The 15,443-nt window shown below is 54.4% G+C and overlaps 1 protein-coding gene across 1 annotated transcript; it reads left to right on the top strand.

Moving 5' to 3' along the window:
- Positions 1–10,472: 10,472 nt before the first annotated feature.
- Positions 10,473–14,882, top strand: Snai1 (snail family transcriptional repressor 1). Its single transcript, XM_021637686.2, has 3 exons — positions 10,473–10,654; positions 10,959–11,486; positions 13,979–14,882. The coding sequence occupies exons 1-3, from the start codon at positions 10,573–10,575 to the stop codon at positions 14,161–14,163; spliced, it is 795 nt and encodes a 264-aa protein (XP_021493361.1). The 5' UTR covers positions 10,473–10,572; the 3' UTR covers positions 14,164–14,882.
- Positions 14,883–15,443: the final 561 nt, after the last annotated feature.

The following is a 15,443-nucleotide window of genomic DNA, read 5'->3' as shown; positions in this document are numbered from 1 at the left end:
TCCAAGGACTCAGATGACTTGAGTTCCTTGTGTGGGTGTGCTGTGCCAGCTGCTGACCCCTTATGAACTAGGGAACCTGTGAGCAAATGGTCTGACTTTTGAGGCCAGCCTGGTCTACAAAAATGAGTTCCCACATGGCAGCTCACAACTGTCTGTAACTCCAAAATCTGACGCTCAGAGGAACCAGCAATGCACATAAAATAAAAATTAAAAACAAAAACCTCTGGTCCTCATCTCTCCGCAGCCCTCTGCCCTTTGAGACAGGTCGGGGTCTGGCTGGTCCTAAACTCCTAGGCCCAAATATATTTCATGTTTATCCCATTGATGCCTTATGGGAAGATGGGGTTCAGGGATTGATTTCCAGGACTTGTGCTTAAACACTTGCTCTTCCCCAGTATCCCGCATCCCATCCTGGACCAGTGCTCTTGCCCTCTCTGGTTCAGAGTTGTTCAAAGATCTAGAAATAAGGAAGCTATGGGCCTGTGGGGGAAGAAGGAAATCCCAGAATGATTCAGTCTGCTGTCAGAGTTGGGGTCGCTCTCCAGCCCCGGGAGAGGCCCAAAGGGCCATGAGCATCTTGGAGGTTTAAGATAGCACAGCTGAGTGAGTGCCAGGCAGAGAACTGACTTCAATCTCTGGGGCACCTGCAAAGACCCATAAAATACAAAGTCTATAAGCAGGACTGCCCTCTCTCTGTGGGTGGCTTCTTGGGGCTCCTGGGCTCCCCAGGGTCCTGTTACTGCTGCACAACAGCCCAGGGTGTAGCTGCCACTTGAGAGAAGCCGCTTGATTCATTCATCTGCTGTAACCCAGGACATACAACCTAGCAGTGGTGAGAATACGCTGTCCTTGTGGAGCATCAGATGGGGTGGGGCATCAGCTGTGGGTTTTATTTAATTTTTAATAGTTTAACATTTTTATGTGTATGAGTGTTTTCCCTGCATGTATGTCAGTATATTATGTACATGCAGTGCCAGGTTTGTTTTTTTTTTTGTTTTGAGACATATTCTCTTGTAGCCCAGGTTGGCCCAGGGTGATCCTCCTTACTCTGCTACTTAAATTGCTCTGATTACAATTGTGTGCTTGCCTGGCTTGTGGCTCAATTCATCGAATTCTTTCCTGGAGGTTAGTATTAATTGGCTTACCTGGTAACTAAGGTTTCGAATTCAGATAAACCCACCACAGGGACTGTCTATAAGAGGCATTCTTAGCTGGAGGGCCACGCAGCAACCAACTTTGGGGCAAACTTGGCTGGAGATTATCAGCTGCTGCTCTAAATTGTGATACCAAAGTAAGCAAAGCCTAGAAAGGGTCGATGGTGAGGAGTGAGGAGAGCAGGTAGGGAGGAGGGCGGAGGGTTGGTGCCTGCCTTGCTGCAGAGGTAAACCCCTTGATTTGGGGATGCTCACTGTACAGAAGCCCTCGATGCAGTGTCCCTCATGCCATCTATGTCCCATTGACAGAGACCTCATGGCAGTACCTGTAGGGCCTTTGGAGATGGGAATGGGGCAGCTTCACACGCAAGAAGGGTATCAAGGGTCAACAGCCAGGAGAGAGTGCATCAAACACCTGTTGCTTATTTTAAAGTGCATTTATCATGATTGCATTTGTATGTCATGTGTGTGCTGGCGGGCATGGGCCACAGCACTTGTGGAGGTCCCTGGGCAACTTTGTGGCGTCAGTTCTCTGCTTCCACCTTTAGCTCGGGGCATCAGGCAGCCAGTGCTGTTATCTGCAGCACCATTTCCCAGCCCTGGTCTTCCCACCTAAAAATCAACACCACACCATGAAGGGGCTGCTCTTGCAGAGGATCCGAGTTCGGTTCCCAGCACCCACATGGGTGACTCACAACTGCCTGTAACTCCAGCTCAAGGGGAGCAGATGCCTTTGGCCTGCAATGGCCCCTGATCTCACATGCACATACGCATGCATGCATGCATGCACACACACACACACACAGTGTGGATATAAACATGTTTTGGTTTTGATCCCAGGTGTGGAATGTGGGACTGACTTAGATGGTCCACAGCAGCAGACTATTTGCCTCATCTGGGCTCCGGGAGGAGCTCTTTGCCAGCTGCAGATAGTGTAAATCTGAGGACTCTGGAGCCCAGAGAAAGTTGGGGAGCTCTGAGAAAGAACAAGGCTGCTGCTGCTTCTCCCCCTTCAGCTTCTGCTTGCTGTTGATGCAGTGAGACAAGAAGCTGGAGATCTCCTGAAAGGAGGCCTGGACTGCCTCCAGGGAAGCCAACGACCCTGACCAGCAGAAAGCAGCTAAGAGAGAACTGTGCCCCCTCTCCGAATGTAAATTAGTCTTTAAAAAGTGTGCCGACACACACATACACACACACACACAATTAAAAACTAAATCTTTGGAGGCTGGAGAGAAGGCTCAGGAGTTAGAGCGCTGCTGCTTGTGTAGAGGACAGGGGTTCAATTCCCAGCACCCACGTGGCGGCTCACGACCATCCATAGCTCCAGTCTCAGGGCATCTGATGCGCTCTTCTGACCTCTGATAGCAGCAGGTGTGCACGTGGCGCGCATACATATGCCCAGGTAAAACACTCATGTACATAAAATAAATCAAAAATAGTTTAAGTCTTTTAAAAGATAAAAATAAATGACTTCATGAATACTCGCAAATGATAACACCACTACCAACAGGAAAATACACACACACACACACACACATGTAGCTGAGGCTGTAGCTCAAAGGCAGAAGTCTTGCCCAGCACGCACCCCACCCTGCCCCCCCTCCCTAGAGAAAACCTCCCCAGGTTCTGGTCCCTGCCCATCCGAAAGCCTTCTGGGTCTCTAACTGCCTCACAATTTCTCCTTCTCCTATGCAAATGACCCATTGTGCTGGGATCTGCTAGGCTGAGGCCCTGCACCTCCCTCTGCCTGGCCGTAGGGTAGATGGCCCTGGTTCTCCTGTGGGCCAGCTTGCTCTCCGGACACAGCTGGGAGCTGCCAACCTCCGGAGCCTGGTCCCGGCAGATGCTCCACTGTTGTTGACAAGAAGCCTGGAATGAGCTCCCTGCTCTAGGCCTGTCTCGAAGGACTTGAACCCTGACTCAGAGGCCTCCCTCTAAAGCAGTTTGTATCCATGGTCAGGGACTCACTGGTTTGCTTTCAGGCAGGTAGGCAGAGTCTGTTTTCTTTTTGTTGTTGTTTTGTTCAAGACAGAGACAAGGTCTCTCTGTGTAGCCCTGGCTTTCCTGGAACTCTGTGGAACTAAGCTAGCCTCTAACTCAGAGGTCCGCCTGCCTCTGCCTCCTGAGTGCTGGGATTAAAGCCTCAAACCCTCTCTTCCTTTAGGAGGGTCTGTTTTCTAATGAGGGCAATAGAAGTTGAGGCTGAACTCTACCCTCTCACTGTCCCCATTGTCCTTCTAGTCAATGTCAGCTCTGCCCCATCTATTCTTCTATCTAATCAGTCGGCCAGTTAATCAGTCAGCGGCACTCTGGGAAACCAGAAGTTCCTGGCCAGGGCTGGTAGTGGGACAAAACCCCAGGGACTCCAAAGACTCTTTAAGGCAGATCAAAGATCAAGGTCAGCCTAAGCAACTTAGATGGTGAGAACTTTCCCATAATAAAAAGTGAGAGGAGGGGCCTGGGAAATGGACCAGCCACTAGAGGTACCCATCACCCGAGGTCCATCTCCAGAGGGAAGTCAGTGTGGAGGGACACACCACGTGGCACGCACACGTGCAGGAACCTGAGAATAAAGGAAAAGGTTGGAAGTGTAAGTCAGAGACACCCGGCTTTAAGCCCCAGTTCTTCTCGGGGAATTTTTTTTTTTTTTAATGCATAGGCAGGCTGATCTTTCTGATTTCTAAACCAGCCTGATCTACATACCAAGTTCCAGGCCAGCCAGGGCTGCATAGCGAGACCTCGTCTATACATAAAGAAGATGAAAAAGAAGACCGAAAGGACTTGAAAAGTAGCTTAGAATACAAAGACATAGAAATAGCTTTGGATGTAAATGCCCAAGTTGAGTCAGACAGACCCCCAAAAGAAGTAAAAACCGATGTGCACAGTGTGAGGCCCTAATCTCAGGCCATGGAGATAAAGAGGGAGGAGACAATAGCCAGTGTAGGCCAAGTTTTGCAAAGGAATCTTCCACTCCCTGCAGAAGGGCCTACTTCATCTTAACCTTTTTGGAGGACATTTAGGCAGATGTCAAGTTTTTGTGGCGCACACCGGCTTGTATCTGCAGTGCAGCGCTAGGTGGATGGGCCCGGCCACCCACTGAAATTGCTCCGTTATTTGTAACAGCAAATAAACTAACAGGGGCTGTCTTTAATCTCAGCACTTGGGAGGCTAGGATTCAAGGCATGTAAACTCTGTAAATTTGAACCCAGCCTGGGTCTACGGAGACAGTTTCCAGGACAAGGACGGGACCTTGTCTCAAAAAAACAGACAAACAAAAAGTCATCCCACCTGAGTTCCCTTGTTAAACAAACTGTCAGTTCAGCAAAATCCACAGAATAGAAAGTTTGGAGTTCAGCCTCATGGTGCAAGCTGTAATCCCAGACACTTGGGAAGTTGAGGCAGAAGGATCACAGGTTCAAGGAACCCAGATCTTGTTTCAAGGTAAAAATGTGAGATGGCTCAGAAAGTAAAAAAAAAAAGCATTTACCAAGCAAGCCTGGCCATCTGAGTTCAATTCTCAGAACCCGTGTAAAAGGGTAAGGGGAGAAGTGAGTCCACAAGGGATCCTCTGACCAACACACGCAGGAAGCAGAACTCATGCATCCATGCATGCACGCATGACTGCCTGGCAGTAATGTAAAATCGGCTGGAAGTATAGTTTAGTGGTATGGTCATTCTCAGGAGCCCGTGAGTTCAGTCTTCAGCACAAAAACAAGCGAGCAGAACAAGCTCCCTGCGATGGCACAGGCCTGTAATCCCAGCACTCAGAAGGCTAGGTGTTTGAAGCCAGCCTCAGCTACACAGTGAGTTCAAGGCCAGCCTGGCCTATGTTAGCTATTTCAAAACGAGGGGTATTATGATGGCCTCTAGCATGGAGGCGGGCATCAGGGAGGACAAAACGATAGTGTATTAATACACACTTGCATGTGTGTAACCATCCCCTCGTCTCTTACAGAGGTCGCCTCTGGAGGTCTAGGTTGGAGGGAGATTTTGGTTGGTTGGAAATCACGGTTTTAGCGGAGGGACGCCTGAAGAAATGCAACCATGTATTCGTATTTATCCTCCTCCCAGATGCTTTTCCTGGTAACATTCCTAGGACGGTGAGCTGCAGGGAGGCACTTCGGCCAGCAGAGGGCGAAGGAGGACTGCGCCCCCACCGAGGGGCGGGGTTAGCCGACAAGGAGCTTTTTGGAAGACTAGCACAGGTCAAAAGATGCAGTCCTTCACCCAGGAGTCTGGGGCAGGAGGGCAGCGAGCGAGGGACTAGTCTGCTAATTAAATTTCCAGGCAGTGGTAGCGTGCACCTTTAATCCTATAGCGATCGGGAGGCGGAGAGGCAGGGGGATCCAAGGCTTAGCCTCTTCTAAAAGGAGAGTGCCAGGACATCCAAAAGCTGCACAGAGGAACCCTTTCTGGAAAAACAAAAACCCAAATGAAATTTCTGGGTGTGGTGGCACACCTTTAATCCCAGCACTAGGGATCCACTAGCAAATGGATCTCTGTGAGTTCAAGGCCAGCCTGGTCTACAGAAGGTGTTCCTGGACAGCCAGGGCTACACAGAGAAACCTTGTCTGGACTCCCTCCACCCTCCCCCCCCCAAAAAAAACAAAACAATTTAAAAACAAACAAAAAAACCAAACCGAAGTTACCTGGACTGCTTTGCAAGAAGGCCCAGGCTGCCCTCGGAGCCGGCTCCTGCTCCCTGGGCCTGGCCTCGCTTGTGGTCTCTCCTCCTGGGCTGGGTGTCTCCACTTCAGTCTTCAGCAGGGACTGTGAGAACTGCGTTGAGGACACCCAGGAAGGTCCACTCAGGCCTGGTGGGAAGCTTAGGCCTGGTGGGAAGGCCCGCTTCTTCTCCCTTTGCAGCTCTACCTGGGGGCTCAGGTACCCCAAGGAGGACTGGAGAGGAGTGGCCAGCCAAGCCCAGGGAGGTGCCCAGCACCTGTTCTAACATCTTCAGGAGACACCAGCCATCAGGGTCTCTTGTAGCCCAGGTTGGCCTCAGACTCTGTGTGTAGATGAGGCTAACTGGGTGCCCTGTGTCCACCCATAATCCCACTGCTGGCACACACTGCCACCCCAGGCTAGCCACCTGGTTTTATGGGGGAGGCCGTTGGAGGCTAGGTAACGTCCAACTGGAGTTGGGGTCATTCACACAGTGCTAGGCCTGGGCCCTGCGTCCAGCTCTGACCACAGGATGTGAGGGAGGACTCAGGGTGAGGGTGAGTTCTGTTAGCAGCTTCTCTGGAGGCCATGAGACTTTTTTGGGGGTGGGGGGGATATTTGACCTAGGGCCTCCCGAATGTTAAATTTTTTAAAAGATTCAGGCTAGAGATATGGTAGCATGGTGGCTTACACCTTTAATCCCAGCGCTGGGGAGGCGGCGGCAGGTGGATCTCTGTGAGTTCAAGGTTGGTCTGGTCTCCCTCCATAGCAAGTTCTAGGCAGCCATGACCACACAGAGAGCCTCTTTCTCTCTAAATGTGTATCTATACGTATGTATATGCATATATATGTGTATATATGTATGTATTACTGTATATACTTACATGAATGGCTGTTTTTACCTGCATGTACATCTGTGCTCCAGGCCCATGCAGGCCAGAAGACAACGCAGAATCCCCTGGAACCAGAGTTCCAGATGGCTGTGAGCTGTCATGTGGGTGCCTGAACCCAGATCCTCTGCAAGAGCAGTCAGGGCTCTCGACAACCGAGCTATCCCCTCAGTTCCCTGCTTATTAATATACATATTCAAATACGTCAGTCTAAGGCTGGTTGTACGGCTGGCTCATTTGGCAAGTGTTTGCCTGCTGGCACAGGAAGCCCTGGGTTTGGTTCCCAATACTGCATAAAACCGGGTGTAGTGGTACACACCTGTAATCCCAGCACAGAAGAGTCAGAAGCAGGAGGATCAGGAGTTCGAGCCTATTGTAAGCTACAGATCAAGTTGGAGGGCAGCCTGGGCTACATGATACCTGTCAGTTATCATTAGCCATAGACAAAGGCTTTGAACTGTTTAGTTGAAGTTCCAAGGCTACTTGGCTGGGAAAGGAAACTTACTTCCTCTCTGATAGTCAAATAACCTTTCCTTCCTGTGGCCTCCAGTGACCTAAGAAGGGGGAGAGAGAGCATCACGGGCTGGAAGGTCATCCCTGGTTACGTAGTAGTGAGTTTGAGACCAGCCTGAGCCTGTCTAAAAAATATCCAACATAGCAGCAAAAGAATGGGGAGGCCCTGGCTTTGCTCCTCAGCAACGCATACTCTGGGTATGCGGTTCATGCATGTGATCTCAGCACATGTGATCAGGGAGATGGAGGCAGGAGGACCTGGAATTCAAGGAGATTCTATCTCAGTAAAAAGGAAAAAAAGGCGTGGTAGTGCAAGCATTTAATCCCAGCACTCAGGGAGGCAGAGGCAGGTGGATCTCTGTCTGTTCCAGGCCAGCCTGAACTACAGCAACGAAGAGGACAGCTCTAACAGAGGACCTGGGTTTGGTTCCCAGCACCCACATGGTGGCTCACAAACACCTGTGACTCAAATGCCAGGGGAGCCTGGCCTCTGAGGGCATCTGCACTGGACGTGGTATTCACTCACACAGGCACATACACATAAGTAAAAGTATAGGTGGGCAGTGGTGGGCACACCTTTAATCCTGGCACTCAGGAGACAGAGGTAGATAATTCTCTGTGAGCTTAAGGACAGCCTGGTGAGTTCCAGGACAGCCAGCACCACAAAGTGATACTATGCCTCAAAACCAACAATAGATCGATTAAAGTTTTTTAATAACTTATTTAATTTATGTGCACTGGTTTGAGGGTGTCGGACCACCTTGAGCTGGAGTTACAGACAGTTATGTACTGCCATGTGGGTGCTGGGAGTTGAACTTAGGTCCTTTGGAAGAGCAGACAGTGCTCTTAACCACTGAGCCATCTCTCCAGCCCCCAGACAGATAAAATTTTTAAAAGAAAAAAAAATCATTATTTAACATTTCCCTGACTTTCACTCTGGAAGTGGTGGGTCCCAGAATAAACCCACTCTTCAGCTTGCCTGCTTTTGACCATCTCCGGCTAACTGCAGACCTGTTGAGGGCTTCTGCTCATTACTGTGGTCTGGGAATCATTCTGTTGTTGCATGGAACTGTTCGAACTCTAATTTTCCGTCACTCTTATCTTCCTTCCTTTTCCCGACAGGCTTCCACTGTTTAGCCAAGGCTTGCCTTAAACCCCTAGGCTTCCTGTCTGTGCCTCCAAAGTGAATGGATGAGGTGTGTCCCCTACCCCACCTGGCTGACGTGATTTTCATCGCTGTCTGGCTGACCACTGTAGGCATGCAGTCCCATTAGTTTGCGTTATTAATCCAGTCTACCGTTGGCAGACCTCTGAGTATTTTGTTTTGTTTGGGGGTTTTGGTCTTTTTTTTTCCCCTCTCTCTCCCTTTTTCGTTTTGATATTAAATGCACAGGTGTCAGCCAGGAGGGGTGGTGCACACCTTTAATCCCAGCACTTTGGGAGGTAGAGTCAGGTGGATCTCTGAGATTGAGGCCAGCCTGGTCTACAGATCAACTTCCAGGACAGCTAAGGCTGGGGGGTGGGGTGGGGAGGTCTGGGTTTGAGGCCAGCCATGGTTTCTTAGCTTTGGTTACTCTTTAGAGTTACTCTTTCCAGGCGCGCAGTCCTCAGGTCGTTTTAAATGCTGATGCCAACAACCCCGCCCTAGATAATTAAATCAGGATGTGTCTGCAGGTGAGGGCAGGGCCCGGCTTAGGTGTTTTCAGGCACTCTGAAGGATAAAGCTTGGCTGAAAAGCCCTGGGTGGCAGTCGGCCTAGGAAGGAGGCTTCCTGGGAGTGGAGAGTCACCTGTCACTTGTCAGGGGCTGAGTCACACCTTTTCTAAGTAGCATGCCAGCATCCATCAACACTTGACCAAGTTTTACTTTCAGGTCTCTGGCAGGTGTGAGGGTGTGAACGCCCCCCGGTCCCTGTGGGCTTCATTTGCTTTTCTCTTTTTCCTCTTTTCCCTCCTTACTAAGGAGGCTGGGGTGGGTTGTGGCTGAGGGGGAGGGGGAGGAAGGGAGTTGCTGCTGAAACAAAGGATGAAAGGAAGCCTAGCCAGGTGTAGATATGGAACAGAAAACGGGAATGGAGGTTGGAAGGCAGGTGCCAAGGTCCTGTGGTAGGAAAACCCCATCCATTGAGCATAGGGAAGGGAGAAAGGTGAAGCCCCAGTCAGTTGATTTGTCAGTTGGGACGTGGGAGGGGAGAGGACTCAGTGTTCTCCCTCTGGACTCAAGCGGAGATTCGTGGGTGAACTAAATTTACCCAGAGGGCAGAGGGTTTGACACCCTGGTTGCCTGCCCCCTCACAGTGCAGCGTGGGGCCCCAGAGCTTTCCACAGTCCCTCCATTTCACAGGTGTCTGTAACCCCACACTACAGGCTGTGGCCTTGCTTTTCCGGGGCCACCCTTCCCTCCAACACGATTTTCTCAGCCCGGGCTACACTACCTCCGCCTCGCACCTGCCCTCACCGGTGTTTCACAACGCGGCTCTCCAAACAGGTCCCCCTCCTCAGCTGAAAGCCCTTCCGCGGCTCTTCGGTGCCCCTAAGGCAAAGTCCAAACTCCTCCAAGAACCCGAGGCCAGCAAATCTGACCCCTCGGGGCCTGCCTGCTCACCCCACCCCCACCCCCACCCCGGGGAGCTGCTCTCAAAAGCTGGGCAGCCCGACGCGACGGACTCTCACCTCGGGCCTTTCCCCTCTACGCTCCCACACTTCCTCTGGGAAGTCATAGACAGCCCCCCCCCACCCGTCAGGTGACCATCCACCACCGACTGTCACGGCCGCCTCTCCCCACCTCCCTCCATCAAAGCACGCCTCCCTCTGCCTTCGAACCGTCGGTGGACTCCGTCTGCCTCCCGCCTTCGGTGGGGCTCGGAGGGTTCCGTTCGGGACCGTCTGTGCGGGCGGCTCCGGGGACCCTAAGCAGACGCGAAAGGGGGCGGGATCACCGGCTCTTCTGGCCGGCGATCTGCGGCGCCCAAAGGTCAGCTACCCCCGGGGAGCCGGGCAGTTGGACGGGAGGCAGGCGTGGCCAGCAGGGGTCGCCCGAGACGCTCGCACGCCGCGCGGTGGGGTCCGGGAGGAGCCCGAGCCGAAGCTCAGCGCCACGCGGCGGGAGCCCCTCCGGCCGCGGCGCACCTGCTCCCGTCGCGGAGTCCGGCCGCGCCGCCGCCAGCCATTGGCTCAGCCTTGACAAAGGGGCGTGGTCGGCGCCGCGGCCCCGCCCCTCCCAGCTCCGGTACTTAAAGGAATTTGGCTCTCGGAGGGAATCAGAGTGGCGCTGCCCGGCCTCGCGAGCGGAGTTACCTACCGACCTTGCGCGACCCGGTGACCCCGGCTGCCTAGGTCGCCCCGGCCACCATGCCGCGCTCCTTCCTAGTCAGGAAGCCGTCCGACCCCCGCCGGAAGCCCAACTATAGCGAACTGCAGGACGCGTGTGTGGGTGCGTGGCTGGGTGCCGGACGCAGGAGGTTGGGCGGGGGAGGGGGTCCCGAGGGTGCGGCTGGGCGAATCCGGCTCTGCTGGGCGCGACAGGTGGACCCGGAGCATCAGGTCTTGGCAGTTGGGGGTCCACCGAGGGGGGGGAATCTGTGGACCGGAGCGGGGAGGCTCCGCGAAGTGTAGACCCGAAGGCGGGCGGCTCTGCGGGGTCCGGGTGGGGGAGGGGCTGGCGGCGAGCCCCCGAAACCCGGCGCCCCCATGCCCGAGAACCGGCTCGGCTGAGCCCCCTGCCGTCTCTGCCGCAGAATTCACCTTCCAGCAGCCCTACGACCAGGCCCACCTGCTGGCCGCTATCCCTCCGCCCGAGGTCCTCAACCCGGCCGCCTCGCTACCTACCCTCATCTGGGACTCGCTTCTAGTGCCCCGAGTGCAGCAGATTGCCTGGGCCACCCTCCCGCCACGGGAGAGCCCCAGGGCGGCAGAGCTGACCTCCCTGTCGGATGAGGACAGCGGCAAAAGCTCCCAGCCTCCCAGCCCGCCTTCCCCGGCGCCCTCGTCCTTCTCCTCTACTTCGGCCTCGTCCCTGGAAGCCGAGGCCTTCATAGCCTTCCCCGGCCTGGGCCAACTCCCCAAGCAGCTGGCCAGGCTCTCGGTGGCCAAGGACCCCCAGTCCCGGAAGGCCTTCAACTGCAAATACTGCAACAAGGAGTACCTCAGCCTGGGCGCTTTGAAGATGCACATTCGAAGCCACACGCTGCCTTGCGTCTGCACGACCTGCGGAAAGGCCTTCTCTAGGCCCTGGCTGCTACAGGGCCACGTCCGCACGCACACTGGTGAGTGTTCCCACAGCTGAGTCTAGTCCGCCCGGCCCCTGGCCCTGGGGGACTCCACACTTGCTCCTGACGCCGCGGCCGAGCAGAGGGCAGAGTTGGTGCTGGTTGTTCGGCGCCCGGTTCCTTGATGTTAGGGGTGGTAGGGAAGGGGGTACTCGCCTGCTCCCCCCTCAACCCGACCCCCACTCCAGCAGCCAGACAGGATATGGTGAGATTCTCCGCCTGGCTTGAAAACTTCCTCAGCCTCCCCATTTCTAAAATGTGCCTAAGGACACTTCGTGGGGTTTTTGTAGGGTGTGATGAGGGGCCGGGGCAGGTGCCATGCTGAGAACTTACTTGGCTGGTCTCTCAGCCTCAGAAGGTGTGGGAAGTTTCTAGCAGTGGGGGAAAGGAATCGGCCTGTCCGGGATGGTGGAGGTTCCTGTGTAGGGGTAATCTTTGGAAAGAGTGTTGGAGGCGAAGTTTCAAGGGTCACAGGTTTGGGGTGTGAGCTGGCCAGTTGGAGCTGTGCATTTCCTGTTGTGGCCAGCATTGGAGCAGTGAGGCTGGGGTGGGGGTAGGTGGCATTTGCAGGTCTCACGGACATCCTTATCACATGGATAAGGCTGCCCATTTCTCCTCCAGGCACATACTGCCTCAGATTTAACCTGGGAAGACTTAGCAGGCCTGCCTGCCTTTCTCTTGCATGGTTGCTAAGCCATGGGGGCTCTACTTTGGGGAGAGCTGAAGCCCTCAGGGGTCCTGGGCCGCCTCCCTACCAGAGGGACTTTGTTTTGATGTAAAGGCACGGCCCAGACAAAACCCTCGTTGAAATGCACCACCACCCTGTTCTCTTGGAGTCCCATTGTGTATCTTAATGGTGGCCCAGGGGGCGGGGGCCTGTGGGGTTACAGCAGGTGCACGGAACAGCGGTGCCCAGCACCTGTTCTGGCCGCAGCTGCTGGCTCACTGCGTGGCAGGCCCCTTTAATCCAGGGGGTATCGCATGTACAGTGCCCCCCTCGGTGGCCTTTGTCCCAGCCAGCCCGGTGCCGATTTCACACTTGCCAGGAACACTATAAAGGCGTCTGGGGGTCGGGGATCTGTGAGGAGTCTGTGTGGGGGGTGGAGGGGATGGGGAGGTTGTCTACACTTCCTGTGCAAGCCCACAGACCCCCCAACTCCATCTTACCCTGTGTTGTCCTGCCCCTCTCCCCCGCCCTTGTTACGTATAAGGGGTGAGTACCCCCCTCCCTGTTAAACTGACAGGTAGTTTTCAGCCGGTCCTTGGGAGGGGTCGGCACCCCTAACCTGCAGGGACCTCCAGGCCTCTGCATCCGCATAGGCAGCCCTGGGTTACAGGGGAGTGACTGGACGTGGGTCTTGCTGGGAACCTGAAGATTGCCAAAGTGCGCCACCACCCAGGGCCGCCTTCCTCAGTCCCATGGAGCCCCACCTGGGTAGCAGAAGGCTGCCGTGGGTCTGTGGCCCCTAAGGTGGCCGGAAGCAGCTCTGTTGGTTGGGGCAGTACCTGCTGAGTGGGTGGGTCCCACAGGAACCCTGCTGAGAGTCCCTCCACCCGCAGACTCCCAGGAGGCTTCATCAGCCCTTGAATTCCAGCACTAGAATCTAAGCAAAGGGCAGGGCCTGTGGGCTAGCAGGCTACAGGAGGTGGGGGGGACGAGGGAGGCAGGGGAGCTGCCTTGGCTTGTTTTGAAAATCCATTTGGCATCATAGCACCATGCTCGGCACGTAGTAGGAGCGCAACAGATGTTGGTATTTGTGTAGCTCACCCAGGCTGGATTCAAACCAAAGACCCTCCTCCCTCTGTCTCTACAGTGCTGAGATTACAATTATGTCCCACCACACTCAGGTCTCTTTAAAAACAAGCACACCTATTAGTTCTACAAGCCTTTATCAAGCACTTTCTGTATACAAAGCACATGTGCACTTGCAGCCTTGGCTGGGCAGGCGGGCTGTCAGGGTCCCTGGTATCTGAGGCCCTGGGTTGGGGCTTGCAGTAACCTAAGGAGAGGTCCCCCACTGTTTGATGGAAGAACAGTCAAGATTTGGGGTTGGGCTGCTGGCAGGGTGCAGAGGAGTGGCCTCGCTGGCTCTGGGTGGGGGCGGGGAGGCCTCTCCAGGCCTCCTCTCAAGCTTTGTCTCAGACAAAGTGAATCAAGGGATGATTTCAAGGCTGGTGATAGGACCGCCAGCCGAAGCTCCCCCTGCCTAAGGCAGTGACAAAAACCAAGGGCTACTGAGGCCTGGTGGGTGTCCTGGAACCTGCTGCTCACTTACCTCTGTGCCTCGGTTTCCCCATCTCTAATTGGACTGCGGAAGGGTCAAAATGACAACCAGAAGTGTTCAGGGCCCGCCAGATGGGCAGGACTTAGTCTCCGTTAGCTCCACCCCGGGAGGGAGTTTGGAGACTCAAGCCCAGAGACGTCATCGATACTTGGGCTGATCAGACACTGTCCAGGACTCCCTAACCCCTCCGGTATCTCTCCCTAGGTGAGAAGCCCTTCTCCTGCTCCCACTGCAACCGCGCCTTCGCTGACCGCTCCAACCTTCGTGCCCACCTCCAGACCCACTCGGATGTGAAGAAGTACCAGTGTCAGGCCTGTGCCCGCACCTTCTCCCGAATGTCCTTGCTCCACAAACACCAAGAGTCTGGCTGCTCTGGAGGCCCTCGCTGACCCTGCTACCTCCCCATCCTTTCTGGCATCTCCCTGGAGCATCATCCTCACTGCCAGGACTCCTTCCAGCCTTGGTCCAGGGACCTGTGGTGGCCATGTCTGGCCCTGGTTCCTGCTTGGCTCTCTTGGTAGCCTTTTCTGCAGATGGCAGATGGAGAGCGAAGTGCCTTTGGGGCCCTCTCAGAGCCACCCCTCAGTATTCATGAGGTGTAGCCTCTGGACACAGCTGCTTCGAGCCATAGAACTAAAGCCAACCCACTGGCTGGGAAGCTTGAACCCCACTCAGGGGACCCCACTTCCCTACCTCCCCCAAGGACCCTTCAGGACCCTTCCTTGAGGTACAACAGACTATGCAATGAATGGTCCCACCCCAGCGGCATCCGTGTCCCAGCTGGGTGGTTACTGGACACATGTCCAGGTGCCCCCGGGCTTGGGCAGCTGTTTTGGCCCCCGCCCCCATTTGTCCTGGTGACACCTGTTTCACAGCATTTTAACTGTCTCAGAAGGGACCATGAGTGATGGCCATCACTTGTTAGGGGCCAAGGTGGGGTGCCCAGCCTGGCCATTGTGTCTCCCAGAACTATTTTGAGGCCCAACAGGTGGCCCTGGGAGAAAGATGTTTACATTTTAAAGGTATTTATATTGTAAGCAGCATTTTGTATAGTTAATATGTACAGTTTATTGATATTCAATAAAGTCGTTAATTTATATATTAAAAACTGCTCAGTGTTGTTGAAGGAAACACATTTAAAGAGGCTTACCAGGAGGGAGGGGCACACTCTGGAGCTCTAACAGGAGTGTCAGGAACTTTTGGCAACGGGCTGCCCGGCCTGGTGTCTGTCCCGGTTGGGTACTGTGCAAGCTTCTCGCGCTCTTGGTTATACACAGCCCCTACCTAACACAGGGACCTGTTTCATGAGCCTTATCTACAGCCTGGCAACTTGCTGTGGCTCCACTACAGCAGGTCTTCGGGGCAGAGCTAGCTGCCCCTCCCAGCTGAAGGAGGATGTCTTTCCTGTTCCCAAGCGCCTCTCTGTCAGGCAGGCCCACACCTCTGTCTGGCTGCTGGGTACCAAATGGCCTTTGATGCAAGGAAATGGGCTGGCTGGAGCCAGGAGGGTGAGAAGCCAGGCCAAAGGGTAGGGGTCATTCAACTTCCTGCTCGGAGGACCAGGGCTGGGGCAATTTACCTCAGGCTAGTTGGTGCTGGTGACCTCAACTCTGAGGGCCTCCTGGGGCCTAGAGAAAATGAGTGTCCTTTCTGAGCACAAAAGGTGCCG

Source organism: Meriones unguiculatus, chromosome 4 (assembly GCF_030254825.1).
Source record: "Meriones unguiculatus strain TT.TT164.6M chromosome 4, Bangor_MerUng_6.1, whole genome shotgun sequence".
In the NCBI taxonomy this organism is placed as follows: domain Eukaryota; kingdom Metazoa; phylum Chordata; class Mammalia; order Rodentia; family Muridae; genus Meriones; species Meriones unguiculatus.
This window is presented reverse-complemented; position numbering and strand designations above follow the sequence as displayed.